Source organism: Nansenia antarctica, assembly GCF_963989245.1.
Source record: "Nansenia antarctica genome assembly, chromosome: 10".
Lineage (NCBI taxonomy): Eukaryota > Metazoa > Chordata > Actinopteri > Argentiniformes > Microstomatidae > Nansenia > Nansenia antarctica.
The window spans coordinates 11,433,236-11,456,086 of NC_137680.1; the positions used below are offsets into that span (position 1 = coordinate 11,433,236).

At 43.9% G+C, this 22,851-nt stretch overlaps 2 protein-coding genes across 2 annotated transcripts; both read left to right on the top strand.

Annotated features, from left to right (window-relative positions):
- The first annotated feature begins 400 nt into the window (after positions 1-400).
- On the top strand, positions 401-3,961 carry dctn3 (dynactin 3 (p22)). The gene is made up of 7 exons (XM_080540171.1): positions 401-536; positions 1,259-1,343; positions 1,450-1,536; positions 1,870-1,953; positions 2,256-2,314; positions 3,014-3,073; positions 3,422-3,961. The coding sequence occupies exons 1-7, from the start codon at positions 435-437 to the stop codon at positions 3,506-3,508; spliced, it is 564 nt and encodes a 187-aa protein (XP_080396297.1). The 5' UTR covers positions 401-434; the 3' UTR covers positions 3,509-3,961.
- Positions 3,962-5,261: 1,300 nt separating this feature from the next.
- On the top strand, positions 5,262-22,567 carry nt5c3a (5'-nucleotidase, cytosolic IIIA; the record flags this gene model as incomplete). The annotated part of the gene is made up of 9 exons (XM_080540091.1): positions 5,262-5,399; positions 14,745-14,843; positions 19,192-19,261; positions 19,382-19,428; positions 19,579-19,664; positions 19,765-19,854; positions 19,972-20,134; positions 20,522-20,722; positions 20,875-22,567. 9 exons carry the CDS (start codon positions 5,262-5,264, stop codon positions 20,974-20,976), a joined length of 996 nt encoding a protein of 331 aa, XP_080396217.1. The 3' UTR covers positions 20,977-22,567.
- Positions 22,568-22,851: the final 284 nt, after the last annotated feature.

Genomic DNA, 22,851 nt, shown 5'->3' on the forward strand with positions numbered 1-22,851 from the left:
CTAGTGTGCCCTTGAGTAAGGCACTTAGCCCTCAGTTACTCCAGGGGGAATATTCCTGTAATTCGTAATTGTAAATCGCTTTGGATTAAAAGCGTCTGCTAAATGGCAAAATTATTATTAATTAAATTATTACTAGCATACTCAATTAGTATATACTGCATACTGCCTACTAAATTTATAATAAGTATGCCAATACCAGCCGACCGAAAATCTAGTATCCATTTCTTGCATACTCAACATTTCACATACTCTAACAGTGTGAACGCACTGCATACTCAAAATCTACGTCATATCTAGTATGAGTAGTATGCTAGTATGCCATTCCGAACACAGCCACTGACGCGATAAATGTGCGTCGCGTCGCTTTGCTCCATACGTCATCATTTCCCAATCCCACATCCCAATTCGGTGGTTTTTATTTATCCGAGTCAAGGATGGAAAGAAAAGCTGACATTGATCACCTCGAGACGCGTCTTCAGACGCTGGAGGGTCGCATATACGGTGAAAGGAGAAACAGAGGAGGGAAAACCGTCAAGGTTGGTCCACGTACGATTCTCTTAACAAATTGCAGAAAAGCAAATTGAAGTTCATCGCCAGCGAGCTAATGTTAGATGGCTTAGCTGTGTGACTGGATGTGAACGCCCTTAAATCTGCACTGTGTTATGACACCAAAACAAAACACAATAATAGACCAAAGAAAACTAATCCATACTAAAGCTATCTATGAACATGGTAGTGATACACGATAGAGATACGTTTGGGCTATCTAAATTCTAAGGCAACTGGACCACAGATTATTAAAATATATATTTTTATATATAAGGTTTTCTCATAGTAACTCTCTGTCTAGCCTGCTACTCTGAGTTGCATCTAGTTTGACCAGTGATCGTTTGTTGTCAGGTTTCCAAGGTGATATTCACTGTAAAAGCTGGGTTTTTTTTAAGGCGGAGACTGAATTTGAGATGTTTTATAATGTTCTAGCTCTATTTACTCTGACACAGTAACATATATTTTGATTCTGACACTTCTACAGCCACCCCACAGGTGTTAGCTTTCATTTGATAACAAGATCATTATGAAGGCCCTTGTGATTGTGGAGATATTCTATATTCACTGTGGGCATGTCATTTCGAGCAGAAAACCAGAAAAATGAGGTGGATAAGAGAGGAAGCCAAGCCTTCGTAGCTAGCTAAACTAAACTGTTCACCGGTGTTGTTGAAAGTGACTGTTCTTCTAACTAGCATGTTCACTTGTCCAGTGTGCAGACTCCCTGTCCAGGGTTCAAGCTGCCCTCGCCAACACGGCTAACAAGAGGGAACGAGTGAAGATATTGCACAAGAAGAGTGAGTAACACGCTGTGCATCTTGGATTAGGTGGTAGTGCAAAGGGCGTCAATACATACAACATGTGTACATTACAACATGCTCCATTCTCTTTCCCTGTGTGCAGTTGAGGACCTGTTGAAGTATCTGGACCCCCAGTTTACTGACCACATTACAGTTCCAGATGCCATGAAGCTAGAGTTCATACTTGCTGGTAAGAAAATATCTGATTGTTGGGCCGCTTGCTTGGTGGTGTAGCACACTAGGCGTCAGCCATGTAATCGCAGTGTCCCCGTTTCGATTCTGGCCGTCGACATGTCTTGCTTGTCATCCCTCCTCTCTCACCTATCCTTCCTGTCAATCTCTACCATTAAAGCAGAACAAATAAATACATATTTGATTGTGAACATCAAAAGCATAAATGGAATAAGAGTAGTGGCATAGCTGTAGCACATCTACTTTGATCTGCAGCTATTTCTTAAGCTTGTATAGAATGTCCATGTTACTGATGTCTATTGCGCTGTTGTGCCTTTGTCTCTGTCCACAGAGGAGGACTTCCTGCTTTCCCAGGCCAACCTTCTGGAGCAGGTCAGCAGTCTCCAGCCCCTTTTGGACAGCAACTACATCAGAGGTTAGTCAAAGCTGGCCATTCTGGTCACGTCCACGCTGACCTTACTATAGAAATGGAATGAGTAGAGAGTTACATTTTTATGGATCTTGTAAATCTCTGTAGATGTTAGTGTTAAATAGGTCTAGTCTAAGCAAGATGGCAGGAGCTAGGGAGGGAGTAGTTGCAATGTGTTTAGGAACCAGAGGCTACTGATTGTTTCTGGGCCGGGCCTATGTTTGGTTTGTTTGAATGATGAAATAATGATTAGTGTTGTTAGGATCTCAACAGTTGAACTAATTTGAAGGTGCTTGTCCACTCCGCAGATGTACCAGAGCATGCCACCAAGCTGCAGCGGCTGTCTCAAATTCACATCAAAGAGCAGGTAAGATTTTCTCTCTGGCTGCGGTGATTCTCAACTCAGCTTTCCCCAAATCTGTAAAACTTCTCCTCCATGTATTTCAAAGTAATGGACTGGTATAAGCAATGTGGAGGAATCCATCTCCAGCCATGTTGGTACTATTCCAACACTTGTAAATGCACGAGGGGAAGTGCACAAGGACACACTTTTGGCTAAATGGTAGAGGAAAGCAGCCTCACTCTCCAGTACCATCAACTCCTTCAGTTTTGCGGCAGCAAATGATTGGACTACCTTACAGAACACACTCAAACTCACAGCACTCACATCACTCACCACTTTCAAAAATAAACTTCAGCAGATCATAGTTGACTGTTGTTCCTGCTGATTGCCCCCCCCCCCCTCACACACATACACACACACACACACACACACACACACACACACCCCGCTCTCTTTCCACACATAGGTTAGCTGATTTTGTTTCTATTTGTTTTTATTTATGTATCTTCACTGTCTTTGCCGTTCTCATGTATTTTATGTATTGTTTTATGTTGGCCATGAGTATTTCTGTTTATATGTTTGTTTTTATTCTTGCCGGGCCCCATGGCCAGATCGCCATTGAAAATGAGAATTTGTTCTCAACTGATTTATCTGGTTAAATAAAGGTCAAATAAATAAATAAATAAAAGTACTCCCCTGTCTTTCTCACTCTCTCTCCTGAAGGACCAAACTGAGGCCCAATCACTAGAGGTGAAGAAGCTGTTTGAAGAATATAACAAAATGGTACGTTTTACTGTGTAACTTTTTTTCTTATTTAGTCAAATTGATTTAATGAAATATTATTATGAAATAATATTCAAGACACGGGGCAAAGGGGATAGTAGAACTTGTCACTGTGGAATTGTTAATACTGTGGAATTGTCTTTTCTCAAAGTGTTTGCATCAATACTAGACTGACGCGGGGGGGGGGGCAGGGGTTTGGCACAGAGAGCCACTGTGACTGTTGCCTAAAGTAATTAGCTAGTGTGTCTTCTCTGTCATAAGTCACGTGCAACTCTGAGAAATGAAGCAGCTGTGCTGCTAATAGAGGGAAAACTGCCTCACCAACTGACCTTTGAACCCTATTGGCAGATGTTCCTGCTGTCCAAGCAGTTTACCCAATGGGACGAGACCCTGCGGAAAATGGAGGAGGCCAAGGGCATCCGGCAAGTGGAGTAGTCCAGCGACGATTGTTATGATGTCATGGTGTGTCCTATATGTAGCTTGTTCGAGACAGAAGTTCCCCTAACCACAAATCCAGGGTTAAATTACCCGACATCCATTTAGGAAGATGAAAAGAAAATATGACCCTATATCACAGGTTAGGGGCATCTTCTGCCTACTCCATGCAACAAACTTTACCCTGCTGGTTGTTATTGTGCTTATTTATTTACAGCTACATTTAAAGGCACGCACATGGATTTTTTTATCCTTGCGCAGTCGTTATTCAACTCACAATGTACTCATGCATTCCAACCCTATGAGTCTGCCCCAGGCGGTCACAAGACTTGCTGCCTCTCTCCCCCTCACATCATTTTCTTTCTTCTGGTTCTCTTGAGAGCAGAGGAGCACAGTCCTTCCTCAAAGTTCTGGTTTTAAATGGTTTTATATCAGACAGCATGACTGCAAAACATGAACTAATAAAAATAATATTATTGAAGCTAAATTGTTTCTTTTGCCTCAACTGTTGAAAGTGACTAATTTCAGTTTGATACGCATAAGGTTGCATGATGTGTATGGAAGGAACGTGTTTCTCAGTAGAAGAGCAAGCTGCAGAAATGATACATTTTGAAGAACAACACATTATCATTATTATTTTCTCATTTTGTTAAGATAAAAGTATTTTTTACAAGGTTGGTTCTTTTAGTTCCTCTCGAGGCCACTGTCATGTCACGAGACAACATTCTAGAGTCAGGCTGCCACTGTCAAAATGAGCGCGCCTTCTGTGACTGACCACACAAGACCATTTGGAGCAAAGCAAAATATAGCATTTTTTGGCATTTCTTGTGCATTATTTAGGCCCTGAAAAACAGGAACAACATGTAATAATACCCCACATTATTAATGCTTTTGCAAAGAACACCACGGTGAAGACTTCATATAAAACATTTCTGAATAGGACAATCGCACCCTCTGTCTTATCGGTCATGTAAGGGCATTCTTATAAAAATGTGTCTATCATCCAGAATTTGTTGTTGGGACTCGTTACTATGGACGTGGTTCATACCACCTTGAAACTAATCACACTGAAACTGAACTGTGGTTCAAATGTAATAGCCAGACACATGACACTATGTGTAATGTTTATTCAGTTGGACAATCTTCCTTCTCAGGGTCAGGGCCTGTTTGGCTAATAACGCTGAAACCGTTGATATAAAGCAGGGTATCCGCGCTGTCTTGAAAAGTATTAAAAGTTGATAAATCAATTTTGGGAAAATCAAGACCCTTAATAAGTATTAAAAAGTCTTATCACGATTGTATGAGGTCTTGAATTTTGTTGGTATTTTTCAGAATTAGACTGTCCAAAGAGTTTGAGTCCTAAAAACTAGTTAATAAAATGTGTTTTATTAAAAAAATAAAGACGAACCGGAAATCGTGTTGTATGATAGTGGTCTAGTCTGTTGCAAACTAAAGTTAAAGGTGTCACTGATGTCAACGGTTACAGCTCCAAGTGGCGGTGAGGTCTGGAAAAATATTGACAAGGTCTTTAAAAAGTCTTAGAAAGGTATTTAGAAAGGAAATTAACCTCAAGATTTCTGTATATACCCTGTAAAAAGACGCACCCCCCCTTTACGCCCCAGTGGTAGCGGCCGTCGGATGCGTGCGTAGAGAGTCGCAGGAGGGAGGGACCATGTTGACATAAAGGGAGGGACCATGTGGACATAAGAAAGCACCCGTCGGATCGTTTGTTTATTAGGAGCTGGTCACAGTCATGGACAAGACCGCCGTGGTGAAAGTGAGCGCCGCGGCCAGTGCCAGTGTGTGTGCCCTGTTCGGCGGGGTGGTTCTCGCGCAGTATATTTTCGCGAAGAAAAAGAGAGCGGGAAAGAAAACCAAGATCATCGAGATGGTGAGTGTGGGACTCGCGTGCTGTTCATTATGCGATGCGTGCATTGCGCATGCGCGGATGTTCGCAGACATTGGAGTGGTGTTTTTAGAGGTCATTAGCTATCGCAGCGAGCAGTGTCACGCTAAAAGCTATTCTTCAAAACCGTGAAATGACAATAAACGTCCTTTAGTCAGCAAGTTCCTACTGTCATGTTCTTGTTCTGTTTTAGGGAAATGTTTGTGGCTGTGGTTGGTAGTCCACGGTTATGCCGGCTATACAACAGACCCCCCCCACCCACACACTCCTCTTGGCCGAAAATGCTAGCAAGCCACATTGCTGTCTACTCTATCAAACACGTTCAACCAGCATTTCGTGACGTTAGAATGATAAGGTTCTATCTCCATTTTTGTCCAAATTGAGTTTTTTTTTACATAATCTGATCCATTAGGTGTTTATTAATGCCTGTGTGGTGTTATTTTAAAATGTTGACATTTTTTAGTTAGTAATTCATAAAATACAAAGGTTCCATCTCACAGAACATAATAGAATGTAAAAACTTTGACGCTCAATATCTCTGAACTACCCTAAACGGAGATAGAACCTTATCATTCTAAGCTCACGATATGCCATTCTAAAATACAGGCACATAACACAGGTGATTCAATAATCAACGCATTACAGTGTGAGCTGCTTTGTAGAGGGTTTTGTTCAGTTTTAAGTAACATGTGAAAGGTAATTCTGCACATTGGCAAGTTCTGCCCATCGGCATTTTAATCATACAATTTACAAGCAAAAGATGTGTAGCTACTATTTGTTTCTTCCAGTTGTTTAAGATGGGATAGGCTAATTTATGAATTATTATTGACACACATCCATCGCCTATTACATGTATGTGAGGGGAAATTGTTTCAGAATCATTGTTTGATAGTGAAAGTTACCCCTACTGTATTAAATACTGTATCGGTCACAGGCATACTGACGTCATCTGATGTCGCCACTAGCACACGTGAGCATTGTTTGATTAGACAGCGAAGGCACGAGAGGAGAGACCGGCCACTGCTGTACCCATCTATGCACAGGTCAATGTGCTGTACCCATCTATGCACAGGTCAATGTGCTGTACCCATCTATGCACAGGTAAATGTGCTGTACCCATCTATGCACAGGTCAATGTGCTGTACCCATCTCTGCACAGGTCAATGTGCTGTACCCATCTATGCACAGGTCAATGTGCTGTACCCATCTATGCACAGGTCAGTGTGCTGTACCCTATGCACAGGTCAATGTGCTGTACCCATCTATGCACAGGTCAATGTTCTGTACCCATCTATGCACAGGTCCATGTGCTGTACCCATCTATGCACAGGTCAGTGTGCTGTACCCTATGCACAGGTCAATGTGCTGTACCCATCTATGCACAGGTCAGTGTGCTGTACCCATCTATGCACAGGTAAATGGTTTGGAGGAGCCTTGCTGCGGGTTTAAAGCTTATCATTCAATTTAGAGCAGGGAATGAACATAACCAGACACACTAGTAATAACTATCTACTGGCCTAGGCCTAGTGGAGTACAGAATATTGTATGGCACCGTACGTAGATGTAGGCTATCACACATTCATGCCATGGATTGTGTTACATTATTCAGTATGCCAATAAGTAGCCCACATATTGATTTGAGTTAATTATTTTTGAAAGATGCCTATTTATTAGTTATTCTCTCTTGTAATGCCTACAGGTCTAGTTGTCTGCCCCGATGACATCGGGGAGGGGACTATGGATCGGTCTCTGTCCGTTCTTATGTCACAGGCTTTTATCTCCAACAACACTGGGGCAATTTTGACGATACATGATGCATTCAAAAGTACATTGATTGACCCAATTTTGACGAAACCTGGGTGACTGATCTGTCTTGCCATAGAGATTGTTTCAAGGTTACCGATTCATCTCGTGATAGGTTATTATATTAAAACATCATAATAGGGTGCAAAGAGGAGAGCGCAACTCAGACACCACCTGTTCAATATGCAAGGATTTGACACTTAAATAAGCACTACAAGCTTAGGTAACTGTTCAACCTAGTGGACTGCCTTCAAGTAAAAGCAAAGCTAAGCAAGACTGATAATGAAATAATTACATTACACGTTCCGTAAACTTTTCAGTCACCAATTAACACAACGAGAGGCGGCACATCATTTGTGGGGGACAATATGTTTACTGTAGCCTACATTTGTTAGTAGTTCGTTGTATAATAGGCCCAGAGGTGAGCGATTGATAAGTATAGGCCTTACATGTAGCCGGTTTACCCGTTCTGACTTAACTCACCTACAGTAGCTAGGTGGAATGACCTGGCCGGGTCTTTGTGGGGTTCAATTTAGACACCCGTAGCTGTCTGTTTTGACGTTGTCCCCAGCAGCACAGCATGGAAACTTCAGGCCATCTGCTTTTGATGATGGCCGAACCTTTGAGGAAACACAGACATCTGCTCCAAAGCCCAGCAATATCCAGTTGCTAGCAGCAGGCATGCTTATTTCAAAGACACATTTTGAAATCTCAAAAGTCTTTCTTCAACCCCTCCTGTCTTTTCTGCTCTCCTCCTCAAAATACATTGATCTTTTTTGATATTTTATTAAGGATCCCCATTAGCTAGTGCCGTAGCAACTAGCTAGTCTTCCTGGGGTCCACTGGAGGAGAAGATCCAAGGATCTTCCCATCAGACCCTCTCCTCCAGTGTGTAATGAGCAGGAGGCAATGAGCAGGAGGCAATGCGAAAGAACACGTGGAATCAAATAAATACTTTTTGAGATTCACACACATGGATGTCCTAGGCTCAGTGATGTTATTAGGGCTAAGGTTGGAAATTGTTCTGTGTAGTCAACCTCATTCACCACTAGATGGTGGGCAAGAGCAACATTATACAGTATATCCATTTCTCTCACCTAGTTTGCAAAGTTAATGTGTGGCATGCATCTGGGTGTTTTTAACTGGACTCAAACTATGGGGTACTACTCATGACAGCCAGTTAGGGGCTACACACTACATACTTGGTTGGCTCTGATGTTTCCCTTTCACATTGTCCTCCTTTCTCCTTTCTATCTATGGATTTCTAACTGTGGTGGATGTGTAACTGAGTCAGCTGAGTATACAGTTCAATTGGGATATTATTAGTTGGCCTATACCATTTTGCCCCCCCAAAAAAGGGTAGTCGTACACCTAATATGGTCTTATGGCGGTATTGTCGTGTTTTTGAAGCAGGAAAAAGGAAATGCAGAAATAAAACTTTATTTTTTACTTGTCCTCTGTGCCATGGCTTTTTTGAAGCAGGAAAAAGGAAATGCAGAAATAAAACTTTATTTTTTACTTGCCCTCTGTGCCATGGCTTGCCTTAGAGCTACAGCACTTTTTCCCTTTGCAGCCTGGGAGGTTATCTACAGTGATACAGATGCCGGTTGCTATGGAGATTTGAGCCCGCTGACTGTCACCGTGCTAGTTTTGATAAGTTTGTAAGTTGGAGCACTTACAGCTTCTCTAATGTGTCCATATTCATATGCAAGGCCTGGAGAGAGGACAGAGCACAGAGTTCCTCCATCTCTCTCTCCACTTACACACAGACGAGTGCAACCACAAACACACCCACTCAACCACACCACAAGTTGGTGGTTAGCCTACTACCATTTCAATAGTTTCCTTTTGAATAGAATAATTATGCACAATAATGGCAGTAAAAAGTTCCTTGAACAATCACCCTCTAGAAATAATTCAAATTGGGTTTTGACATGGAGCATACGGTTTCGACAGCAACAACAGCTTGCGCAAATCTGATTGAACAAAATCTTTATCACCGAGTAGTAGAGATGGGAATTGATAAAATGCTATTAATACCGAGTCCATTATCGATTCTGCTTATTGGTTCGATTCTTTATCGAACTAAAATGGATGAAATGGGAGAATATTTGTACAGCATTCGTTTTCGGGTTTCTTAGTCACAGAAAAAGTCAGCTAAGCCTGCCTGGCACTAATATTATTAGCATAGGATATTTACCCTCAATAACGGTAGCATGGTCAAATGTGTCAATATCTGTGAAACACACTACAACTTGTAGTGTTGGGGATGGAAAAAAGTATCACGGTGGTGATATCGATTGACTTGTAGTACAAGTCAATCGATATCACCACCGTGGCTGAACTTTTGCTGGACTTTGAGGTGCGTCGTCCTCACCAGACTTTTGCTACTTCCGCGGCATGTGTCTCAAATATCAAGTTTTCTGTTCTACAGGTTTTCAGAGGTTTTCCCCCTCTTTCACCTCTCTCTTTACCACTTTCATTAACTTAATTAAGGTATCACCGGGGGGGGAAATACTACTGTTCTTTAATACGGAGCTACAGCCCTATGTTGTATATTGAATTTGTCTTTGATAATGGCCAATAATATAATGTTTCATTTCACTTTCACATTATGAATTTGTTTGTAGCCTAGCTTATTCGCTCCAAACCGGTTAATGGAAACGTGCATAATTCGCATTTTCTTTTTGCGAACTTCAAAAGTTTGCTCAAAATTCGCTTGACATTTTATGGAAACGCGCCTACTGACGTGTTGCTCACTTGGGAAGCAGTGGCACTAGTGCGTAGAGTGTCAAACATGGCATTCCTGTAATTTTAGCCCATGTTGCGTTGAAAGATGTTTTACCATATTGCTGGTGTTTCCACCCTTACTTGAAATTATACTTTTACAGATGTTACAGTAGCTGTTTTTCTCTGTGAAATTAAGCCACGCTTTGGGCGGCTTCTTCCTAGACTCCACCATGACTCCTTGTTGCAAGTTTCAGAGTTTGACGCCATCATGAGGCACACGTTTTTGCAATGTGCAACTTTTAGTGCATGCGCAAATTATGCCGGGCATTGATAAGAGGAACCAATAACACAGGCATACGAATCTGATGCATTGAACAATTTGGAACCGGTTCTCTACTGGATCCCTACCGAGGAGCATACAGAGGTTCTCTGATCATGGTTTCTAGTAAAGTGACCATATCCAGGCCTGGCTAGCATCCAGGATAAGCTTCAAGTGAGTGTATTTTCTGCAGGTCAAGGTGTGTAACGAAAACTGACCTACTAAACCACCTTGCTATTTTGCGTGTTGGGCATTGAATGACATTATAGATTCACTTCACTAGAGTTGACTTGACTGATGGATTTATTCACTCAAGAGCACCACTGTACTTACTATTTAGAGTGCTGCGGTCAAATGCACAGGTAAATGGACCCATTCATTCAGCCATGCATTGCCCCCATTGTCATCTAATAGGCAATTGCCTCAAAGCACCTCACCCACTCTATTCTTGCACAATGGCAGAGAGTGGATTGAATGCCAGGAGTAGCTAGCTAATCGTTTGTGTGACTACGAGGCAACAGTTGAACTCTGACCCCTCTGAATAAAGGCACAGTTCCATTCTGCACTGTGTCCTTTGTGACCTTTGCTTGAGGTCAACCAGGGTGAGATCATAGAGATACACTTCATAGAGTGTACCAGCGGAGGCTGGTGGACGACAGGCTCTTTGTAATGCAGGAATGGAATGAGGAGTGGTATCAAACAAACCATTGCATTAAAATGACCCCCCCCCAACCTATGGCAACTGTCTGATACACCCAGTGAATGAATTTTACGGCCAGGAGGACAACGTTTCTCACCTTTGTGAGTACAAGGCAAGCCGGACGATTGAAGAGAATGTTGTTGAACTAGCATTTTGTTCACTGTTGGAAAAAGCACCAAAACAGACACAATGGTGTTTAAACAGTGTGTCCTCCTGGATTCCTTTTTCTGGTATGATGGAATTGTTCGCAAGGCAACTTTTAGGGCTGCATAGGTGGGAACCCTATAGTTTGGGAAAGAATAGAAATTGGCTTGTTCAGAAATGGCTGCCGAAAGTTAGCGAAAAGCAAACGGGCAAAGCCTTTCTCTATTTCGAGTGACTTTGAAGAAGACAAGTTGTGCAAATGTTTTTTCTCTTAAAACAAGGCTGAATCTCAAAACCTTTCTTTGGAATCCTTGTGCCGTCTGTCTATCCTCGCTCCCTTCTAAAAATCCATTGGAGGAGAGACTATCAATATATCTACATACGATTCCTCTAACCTTCTCCTCCAATATTTCTGCCATGAGGTTAACCTGTCACTATGATAGAGCATTTCCAGACCTCTCTATTTAGCGAGTTGAACAGGATTGGTCTATCAGAGTTCTTCTGTGTTGTCAATGATTGTGACTGGGTAGATGACGTGTTGTTATGGTCTTATATTGGTGCTCTCTAATTGGACGTTGTTGGCCCACTGTGGTATTTGTCCCTGTGCTGTGGTATTTAACCCTGTGGAGGAGGTAGGCAGATGGTAGGGTTTCTTGTGTCCCAGAATGCTTTGTGTGGAGTGTCAGTTATGTCTGACGGGCCTTGGTGTATGAACGATGGAATGAACCAAATGTTAGCAATCCAACTGCTCTTTCAGCAGAGTGTGACCGTGTTTGTTCAGCGAAAGTTTGAGTGCAGAAGTCAGTGTTAAATGTGCATAATTGAGGTTGACCGTAGTGTGACCATGGGGTTTAAAGCCTGAGTGTGACTGTCTGTGACACTCAAAAAAGAAAAACTCCCAAGTCTGTCCCCTACATGGGCTGAAGTGTGGGTGAAACAAAACCTGTGTGTGTGTGTGTGTGTTCACCTATGCAGTATAACTAGAGGCTTTGTGTAATTAACGAACCTTCATAAAGCAGCACAGACACATGTTCTTCCACTGACTGAGGGCAGAGGGAGAGAACCATGACCCCTAGCATTCCACCCAGGGTGTAGTATGCCTGGGTCTTAAATGTGTGTGCTCAGCGTTAGTGGAGAAACGCGCCACAGCATTGCGTCACCAGTCAATGAACCAGAGAAGTGGGGGAGGTATTTTTCTGTAACGTAGGTGATTGATTGATAGATATAGGTTCCTTTTTTTTCTCCTTTTTTTTTTGATAAGAGGAATGGGAGGGGGGAAGGGGGGGTCAAAGGTGAATGATTGCACAGGGTTATGATTGTTACCTTTCCTCTATTAGCCTTGTTCCAGCCAGGTCTTGTGCGTCATGTAGGGTGTGTGTGTGTGTGTGTGTGTGTGTGTGTGTGTGTGTGTGTGTGTGTGTGTGTTTTTCTGCTTTGCATCACCAGCCCCTCCACAGGGGGAGGGATTATCCGAAGTAATCTATTCTGGGCGACGCCCCCTCTGTGTAGCTGCGGCTATATAAGCCCACGCCTGACAGAGAACATTTTCTTCTCTTTTGTTTTTCTCAAGACCAGAGGAAAATGGTGAGTCACTATGTAGCCTATATGTAGTTAGACGGTATTTCGTTATTCATTAGTTAAGTGCTCTTTCAACGCCTGACTGAAGTGTGTGTATGTATGTGTGTGTGTGTGTGTGTGTGTGTGTGTGTGAGAGAGAGAGAGAGATGAAAATAGGGAAGCAAATAATAACGGCATGTCAAATGTTTTATGTACCAGTATTGTAAAATATATGTTGGGCTAATATTATATAGCCTAGTAAGTAAAGCTTTATTTATATAGCGCCTTTCGTACATGCAACTCAACGCTTAGCTTGATCCGTGTTCCAGGACTGTTGTTAAGTTTGTTAAGCCTACTCTGTGACGTGTGTGGGTAATGACATTTAGTCTCTCTGTTTTTTTTCTTTTCAGCATGTTTTATGTGTGGCTGTCTGTGTGAGCACCCTTTTTTGTGTGTCCAAAGATAAGAATGTTATAGGGTTCTCTCTCTCTCTTGAAGTAGGCTGTCATTTAAATGACATATCAACAACGTGTGTGTGTGTGTTGTATTTTCAGGGATCACAATATTATGCAAGGCTTTAGGGAGTGCAGTCTAGCCTAAAGGGGGAGGGGTTCTCAAGCACTCACCCCTCTTGTAACACTGGACACTCCCACAAACACCAATTAAACTCTAGGCAGAAGTTTCGTGTGTGTGTGTGTGTGTGTGTGTGTGTGTGTGTGTGTGTGTGTGTGTGTGTGTGTGTGGTGTCAGTTGGTTGTCGCACATGTGTCCTATGTGTTTACTCAAGGGCTATGTGGTATTTGGGTGCTGCTGAGGGTATCTGGTTAACACCCCTTCCCAACCCCTCTCAGTCACGGTTATACTCCATTAGCAACCTAAAAAATACATGATCGTGATCGTATTACTGGAGGAGAGGAGTGAGCTACAGTGGGGAGTGAAGGGGCCAGGGTTAGGGTGACACCCATGTCAAGCTGTCAGTCATGCACTGATGGGTAACACACACACACACGCACACACGCCACCCAGCTGTTCTGTAATCCTGTCAACAGCCCAGCCCAACCGGATACCAGTCAGTCTTTTTCTACATACTCCCTTCATTTAGTGGCATTTAGATCTCTTCACAGCAAAGCCAAAATGTTCTGCAAGAGGAAATCAAACTGTGGTCTTATTGGACAAAATCGGGGAGTGCCCTCCATGTTTAAAAACGTTGTCTCCTCGTTCCTGTTTAAAGAATACGACGGAGGTAAGACACGATTTAACTCTCCACATGGTGCAATGGATTGTCCACTTACTCTAGCAGGAGAGTGTGACAAGGGCACTCTTTGGTTTGACTTCTGTTAGATTCCCATCAGCCCTTCAATACCGGGGTTGAAACGTTTACAGCCCTGTAAATTGGTTTTGTACTCCTATGGAACAGGAATAAGAGATAGACCTGAGGGAGATCACTTTCTCTCTTTGTCTGTCTGTCTACCCGTGTCGCTTCAATGTGCCCTGCCTCTCTCCCTCTGTCTCTCTCTTTAATCCCTCCCTCTCTCTCTCTTTATCCCTCTCCCTGGCGCTCTCTCTCTGGCTCCTCTCGTTCTGTCTGCTTCTCCCCATAGCCAGGGGCTACTCTGTTATGTAAGGGTGATGGATCTCAAACATCAGCTGTTCTGTCCTCGTGGTGTATCTGTGAGTGTGCATGTACCCACCACCCAGTGTCCACCACCCCGCTGACGGGTCTTATCTCAGAAGTGGCTAAGTGATGACACAACTCTCGCCCCCTCCATCCCTGACACTCATACCACATGCCAACCCAAGATAACCTCCAGGCTTGATTGGCTAGAGAGGCCTCTAGTAAGAGTGTTTCAGAGTTAGGGTTTTCACAAATCTTCAAAACTACAGTTTTCACCTTAGTATTCTCTTTTCACAGCTTCATATTATCACTGAATAATGGCTTTTGGAGATTTATCCATACAGGTATAAGTGTTGCATGCCAACGTATGTTTTAAGAAGCACTACCTTAAATCTCTCTCTCTCTCTCTCTCTCTCTCTCTCTCTCTCTCTCTCTCTCTCTCTCTCTCTCTCTCTCTCTCAGATGCCAGAATTTGAGAAGAACACAGTTCACATGAGGGACCCAGAGAGGGTGGAACAGATCATCTGTGGTCTGATCAAAGGAGGAGCCTCTAAATTACAGGTACAGGAAAGTGTGGATAAGTGTGTGTGCGTGACTGAATATACGGTTGAAGTTCGAAGTTTACATACACTTAAGCATTATTTGCACGGGACTAGTATTATGTGCTGACATCCGTAATTTAGAAATCCCCCCCCCCGACGTCTGTATTTCGTGTGCCGCATTCGCGCGGGATAAGCGAAGTATGGGTTTTACTGGAATTTACCTACTATAATTACATTTCCAAACACCTGAAGGTACCACGTTCATCTATACGAACAATAGTATGCAAGTAGAAACACCAATAATTCAGCGGAGTGTGTGGAGGGGGGGATTTGTTTATCAGAGTGATGGCTCTGTGAAAAAAGCTGCTCTGCAGCCTGCTGGTCCGGGATCTGAGGATCCTGTACTTCCTGAGTCTCTTAGATGGTAGGGAGTCAAACAGTCTGTGATTGGGGTGCGAGGTGTCCTTGGTGATGTTTACCACCCTCTCGACACCGTTTTGCCTGGAGGGACTCGATGGAAGGGAGTTTGGTGCCAATGATACGCTGGGCGGTTTTCACCACCTGTTGCAGGTTCTTCCAGGTTCAGACATATTGCAGTTGCCATACCACACTGTGATGCAGTTAGTGAGGATGCTCTCAATGGTGCAGCGGTAGAAGTTGGTCAGGATCCTGGAAGACAGCTGGGCTTTCTTCAGTCTCCTCAGGAAGTATTCATAGCTTTCAGTCACGTGGTTTCTTCCCTAGCAACCACTAACCTGACGGGCAAAAAGTATCATAGCAACATCGCTCAACATGGCTGCCTACTATTTAGACCACCTCACTCATGAAGAACTATCAAGATACACGACGGTGATAGGAGTGGAGGATTGACACCATTCAAATAGTGTTGGATTCCCTGTCTTCTACTCTATCCGGACACGTTGGAATTATTTTCTTAACCCCCGGAGAATCAAAGTTATTGACCTGCAAAGGGTGCCTCCTTGACCGGCTTTTCCCGTGAATAACACCGGTTATGGAGGTGGTACAAACATAAGACTATTATTGCTAAATTCACCATCAGTATACGGTCATTTTGAGCCCTTAACCACCGCGCTGACACCCCGAGAAGATATACTTTTAATATGAAACTCGATCAACCGGGCGTTCACCGGCTGCTGGACGAAACTCCCAACTCCCGCTGTCAGCGAGGCGAGGGAATATTTATATCCGGGAATTCGCTCCTTGCTGTGTCCACAGTGATAGGAGTAGAGGATCGACTCCATTCAAATAGTGTTGGATTCCCTGTCTTCTACTCTATCCGGACACGTTGGAATTATTTTCCTAACCCCCGGAGAATCAAAGTTATTGACCTGCAAAGGGTGCCTCCTTGACCGGCTTTTCCCGTGAATAACACCGGTTATGGAGGTGGTACAAACATAAGACTATTATTGCTAAATTCACCATCAGTATACGGTCATTTTGAGCCCTTAACCACCGCGCTGACACCCCGAGAAGATATACTTTTAATATGAAACTCGATCAACCGGGCGTTCACCGGCTGCTGGACGAAACTCCCAACTCCCGCTGTCGGCGAGGGAATATTTATATCCGGGAATTCGCTCCTTGCTGTGTCCACGGTGATAGGAGTGGAGGATCGACTCCATTCAAATAGTGTTGGATTCCCTGTCTTCTACTCTATCCGGACACGTTGGAATTATTTTCCTAACCCACGGGGAAAAAAAGTTATTAACCCGCAAAAAGTGGGTTTTGCCCGCAAAAAGTGCCTTTTGCCCGTCAGGTGGGCGTTTCCACTATGCTGTGACGTCACATGAAAGCTATGAATAGGCACTGCCTATCACCGTGGTGTCGTCTGCGAACTTGATGATGGAGTTCGAGCCATGCATCGGTACGCAGTTGTGGGTGAAGAGGGAGTAGAGGAGGGGGCTCAGCACGCAGCCTTGAGGCACACCGGTGTTCAGGCCCAGGGTGGAGGAGGAGCGGTTGTCCAACTTGACGAGCTGGGGTCTGTTGGTTAGGAAGTCTAAGATCTAGTTGCAGAGGGAGGTGCTGAAACCAAGGTCTCTGAGTTTGATGACCAGCTTGGAGGGGGCGATGGTGTTGAAAGCTGAAGTCAATGAACAGCATCCTAGCGTAGGTGTTGCTTGTGTCGAGATGGGTCAGGTTGGAGTGAAGCGCCGTGGAGATGGCGTACTCCATTAACCTGTTCTTGTGGTAGGCGTATTGCTGGGGGTCTAGTTCGGGGGAAAGCTGGGCTTTTATCCGGACCAGGAGCAACTTCTCAAAGACCTTCATGGGGCCGGGCATGAGCGTAACAGGTCGGTCCTTCAGATTCACTGCAGCAGATTTCTTTTGCACCGGCACGATGGTTGTTGCCTTGAAGCACTTGGGGACCACTCCCTGGGCTAGTGACAGGTTGAAGCACTTGGGGACCACTCCCTGGGCTAGTGACAGATTGAAGCACTTGGGGACCACTCCCTGGGCTAGTGACAGGTTGAAGCACTTGGGGACCACTCCCTGGGCTAGTGACAGGTTGAAGCACTTGGGGACCACTCCCTGGGCTAGTGACAGGTTGAAGCACTTGGGGACCACTCCCTGGGCTAGTGACAGGTTGAAGCACTTGGGGACCACTCCCTGGGCTAGTGACAGGTTGAAGCACTTGGGGACCACTCCCTGGGCTAGTGACAGGTTGAAGCACTTGGGGACCACTCCCTGGGCTAGTGACGGGTTGAAGCACTTGGGGACCACTCCCTGGGCTAGTGACGGGTTGAAGCACTTGGGGACCACTCCCTGGGCTAGTGACGGGTTGAAGCACTTGGGGACCACTCCCTGGGCTAGTGACAGGTTGAAAATGTCAGTATACGGTACTGGGCTCGAGGAGCCAGTCAGCCTAGTCTGCCTGGCGCCCTCCTCTGGGACTGCCGGCCACGGGGTCGTGCGGCGGATCCCATGCAATAGGCAGGGGATAATTGGATGCTAAGTTGGGTTAAATTGGCTACCAAATTGGGTGAAAAAGGGATAAAATCTGAAAAACAAATAATAAAATAAAAAAAAAATGTCAGTATAGACCGGGGTCATTGGTCTAGCACCCTAGCGCCTGTCCTGAGCACCCAGCCAGGAGTGCTGTCAGGGCCCGCAGCTTTTCGAACATACACATTGCTCAGTTGGTGAAAGACCTCCTTCTCAGAGAGCGTGAGTGACTGGTCGTCTTGAGGGGGGCTCGGCTTTGGTGGCTGCTTCTTTGTTGTCCCGGTCAAAGCGAGCGTAGAAGTGGTTTAGCTCGTCGGGTGGGAATGTGGTGCTGGTAGGGGCTGCATTTTGGGGTTTATAGTCACAGTGATGGTCTGGATGCCTTGCCACATATGACGTGGGTCTGAGTTGCTCTGGAAGTGCTCCTAGATCCGCAGTTTGTGGTTGAGCTTGGCCTAGCTGAGTTGTAGGCCTCTGTGTCACCTGTTATGTTTGGAGGAATAAGGGGGAGGCTTGAAGCTGAAGAGCACCTCCCAACCATGAAGCACGGGGGTGGCAGCATCATGTTGAGGGGGCTTTGCTGCAGGAGGGACTGGTGCACTTCACAAAATAGATGGCATCATGAGGAAGGAAAATTATGTGGATATATTGAAGCAACATCTCAAGACATCAGCCAGGACATTAAAGCTTGGTAGCAAATGGGTCTTCCAAATGGACAGTGACCCCAAGCATACTTCCAAAAGTTGTGGCAAAAAGGCCTAAGATCAACAATGTCAAGGTATTGGAGTGGCCATCACAAAGTCTTGTCCTCAAATCTACAGTTGTGGGCAGAACTAAAAAAGCGTGCGTGAGCAAGGAGGCCTACAAACCTTAAGTTCTATCAGGAGGAATGGGACAAAATTCCACCAACTTATTGTGGGAAGCTTGTGGAAGTTTACCAGAAACATTTGACCCAAGTTAAGCAATTTAAAGGCAATGCTACCAAACACTAACTATGTAAACTTCTGACCCACTTGGAATGTGATGAAAGAAATAAAAACTGAAATAAATCATTCTCTCTGCTATTATTCTGACATTTCACATTCTTAAAATAAAGTCTAAGTTTACTGTTTACTCGGATTAAATGTCAGGAATTGTGAAAAGAAACTGAATTCAAATGTATTTGGTGTAAATGGTGTAAAACCTCTGACTTCAACAGTATGGACTAATACATGAACAGTCATATTGGGCCAAGTGTGCCACTTTGTGGTAGTCAAGTGTAATTACAACACATCACTGATTTGCCTCTTTTAAAACATTCTGGCAATTTTTTTCACCAGTGCAACATTGTAACCTATCATTCTCCAAAGCGGTATTGATTATTCTCCTGACTGACCCTTTTTCCATGATTGTTTTCGTAGATCATCACCGACTTTGACATGACGTTAAGCAAGTTTGCTGTCAATGGAAAACGCTGCCCCACGTGCCATAGTAAGTACAACATGAACACAACTTCAAACCAAACCGAAATCTCTGACTCTGTCAAAATGTGCAATAGATATATAGCTGTGGCCTGTAGTCCATCTAGCTGACCTATGTCCTTCTTTACAGATATCATTGACAACTGCAATCTTGTCACTGAAGAATGTAGGAAAAAGGTATGTTTTTTGTTGTTTTGTTTTTACTGCTTTAAGTAGTTACTGCTTTTATATGACTTACTGTATAATAAGGTTTAAGTGCACTACTAAGATACCATGGCGGTGTGTCATGTAATGTATTAACTCCTATTCATATGTTTGTATTTTTAGTTGCTGCAGCTTAAGGACACATATTACCCCATAGAAATTGATCCCCATTTAACAATGGAGGAGAAGTACCCTTTTATGGTAGAATGGTGAGTGTACACATACACACACACTAAGGTATACCCCTATACATACTAACACATACTTGCACTCTTTCTAAGGTAATGTGTGTGTGATTTGTGTCGGCAGGTACTTCAAGTCTCACACGTTACTGGTGGAGCAGAGGCTACAGAAGGACAAACTCCCAGAGGTGGTGAGAGATTCGGACGCTTGCTTGAGGTAAACAGGCCAAAAGCAGTTGGATAGGTCAGAGAGGGGAGTCACCCTGTCAATGTGCCTCAGACGCTAAAGAATGCAAAATGTTAAGTAATACGTGTCTGTATTTGTATTCCCCAGGGAGGGCTATGAGCAGTTCTTTGACCGCCTGCAGCAGCACAACGTGCCTGTGTTACTGTTCTCTGCAGGACTGGGCGACGTCCTGGAGGAGATCATCCGCCAGGCGGGGGTCTACCACCCCAACGTCAAGGTGGTCTCCAACTTCATGGACTTCGATGAGAACGTGAGTCCCTCTGCTCTTTCCTCTCAGGTGTATAGCATACACGGCTAGGTTACTGTGTGCAGCGAATGCCTGTTATACAAAGTTCTAACACCTTGGGGTAGAAGGATCGAACTCTGGCAGATAATACATGTTGCATGTAGAAAATAGTTGTTAGATTAGATTCATTTTCATTGTCATTGCAGAGTATCAGACAACAAAATGTATTCATGATAGTGACAGGAGTGTGGAAGAAGCTGTTCTGGAGCCTGCTGGGGGATTCTGTAAAAATCTTGGCTCATGATTCATCTCCGCATTTGACTGATGTCAAATTGAATGGACCACCGGTCTGAGTTGTAGTATCATCAGTGTGCTGACAGGTGACACTGTTTTCCCCCCCGGCCTCCTCAGGGCGTGCTGAAGGGCTTCAAGGGGGAGCTGATCCACGTGTACAACAAGCATGATGGCGCCCTGCGCAACACAGACTACTTCAAGCAGGTGAAGGACAACTGCAACATCGTCCTCATGGGGGACTCGCTGGGTGACCTCAACATGGCCGACGGCGTGCCCAACGTGGAGAACATCCTCAAGATCGGCTTCCTCAACAACAAGGTGCGTGTAATATGTCCTTTCATTTCACTGTGTAACATTATTTGTTAAAGTGTTAAATTCTGCGGCTGTTGTCAAGTAATTGGAGGATCTGTGCATCCAACCAGTGCTGTAATAAGTCACTAATTAACATCAAAATCTCTTCTCACTCGCAGGTGGAAGAGCTACTAGAGAAATATCTGGACTCTTATGACATCGTCTTGGTGAAGGACGAGACTCTGGAAGTGCCCAATTCTATCCTTCAGAAGATTCTATAACTCTCCCCCCACTTACTCCCTACCAATGCCCCACATACCAACGCTCCCAAAACCCCATACCAATGGAACTGAAACTCACCTACTGACAGACCCACGATGGATGTTACTGACTCCCCACCACCATCACTTCATAGCCACTCGACAGACACTAGCTCTATGAACACACCTTTCCTTGGATCCCACGTCTGCCACCAACTACAGAGTCATAGTTTGGTCCTGGTTGCTTCTTTCTCTGCCTTTTTAAGACTTTTTCTTTCTTCCTTTTGAATGAACCGTTTTAAAGTCCACAGCATCAGTCAGTCTCTGTCTGTCTGCCTGCAACCTTGTCCACGTCATCCACCCCATTATGAGAAAGTATTACCAAACATAAAAAAGAGATGTAAACTAACTCTTTATCATTTGCACATTATTGTTGTTAAGATTATTATTAATTATATTATTTTTGATATTGTAATGTTTGTATCAGTGTACAAAGTTTGCAAATCATATACCGAGCACCCTCAGAAGAACATGGTGATGTTCTCTTTAAAACAATCCCAACTTACATTTCACTGCACCACAAAATCACCGTGATTGGGTGCAGTAGCTGCAAGTGGCCTTCTTTGTTGTCTCCTCTTCCCTTTCTACTTTGATCTGGAAACACAGGATGGGTGAAAGCAAAATGGAGGATACCCTGTACCAGGGATCTGATTGCACCTATCCAGTCGATCAATGTCAGTGCAGTCGGAGAAAAGTAGATGAGAAGAGGAAGACACTTTAGTCTGAGATTCACCCATGGGGGCAGCTGGCTGATTTTGAGTCTTATAGGGGAAATCAGCCAGCTCAATCTGATCGAGGTTAAAGGTTTTGAACAACTGGGCCCAGGAGTCAGGATTTAACCACACTTTCAATGGAAATACACCATATCCTTTTTAGTCTAGGAGTAGATGTAGTCTGTGTCCAGGAAACCAGCTCATATAGTGCAACAGTTTGGCTGAAGGAGTGACTTTAAACTCCTTTAAATGAGGGAGCATTAAACTCACCAACATTGGTAGCAGTTAACAGTAGATGAATGGATGTCATAATAGATAACGTTTTCCCCTTAGCCATCACATGGAGCATTTGCTACCATATCCACACTGCAAAGTACCATTATAACACATCTTAGATGACATTCAATCAGAAATTGCATGGGAAGAGTTGATACCCTCGGTGCTTATACAAATAAAATCATAAATAAAGTCACAAATAAAATTAAAGTAATTACAGGTAGACATTAAGATAGAATAGAGAGGCAGTTTAAAACTATAATAACTGGGAAATGCACTTTGTGGTTCAGTGAAATGTATTGAAGACTCTTTTTAGTTTTTATAAACTCTGCCCTTTTGTATCCAACTCCATCAACCTTTTTGTGTGGTTCAAATTGAACACTACCTCTAAAATGTTCACTTTTTGGGGCGAAAATGTCCAACTCAGTCTTGCACATGTTTGTTGATGTTATATTTAAAGATGTATGTGTTTTAAGTGTGCTGTCACCACCTGCATGTTGCCTTTTCTTTATTTTGAATTTAAGTCTAAAAGGGGAGAAATTATATCAATAAAACATGCAATAACTGATCTGGGGCCTTTGTTTAACTGTATATAAATATTAAGCTACCAGAGAGGGTGAAAATGAGGGGCTTCGTGGACAGCATGCTCCAGGACCTCAGCTCCTCCTACAGGGCCAGAGAGGAGCAGCTGACGTCGGCCGCCTACGCCTACAAGAAGAGGCATACAGGTCAGGGGTCACACGAAACACCAGACCAGTGACAAACATCTTTCCAAAGTTATAACAAAAGCATTGTTTTGTGTAGGTATACAAACATTTCAGTAAATCACTTAACCTTCCTCTGTTGA

What these genes read in the sequence shown, in the direction of transcription:
- dctn3 (XM_080540171.1), top strand. Translation starts at nt 435, where the DNA reads ATGGAAAGAAAAGCTGACATTGATCACCTCGAGACGCGTCTTCAGACG. An exon ending in AAATTCACATCAAAGAGCAG is followed by an intron (nt 2,315 to 3,013) that starts GTAAGATTTTCT and finishes TCTCTCCTGAAG; the next exon opens with GACCAAACTGAGGCCCAATC. An exon ending in TTGAAGAATATAACAAAATG is followed by an intron (nt 3,074 to 3,421) that starts GTACGTTTTACT and finishes CCCTATTGGCAG; the next exon opens with ATGTTCCTGCTGTCCAAGCA.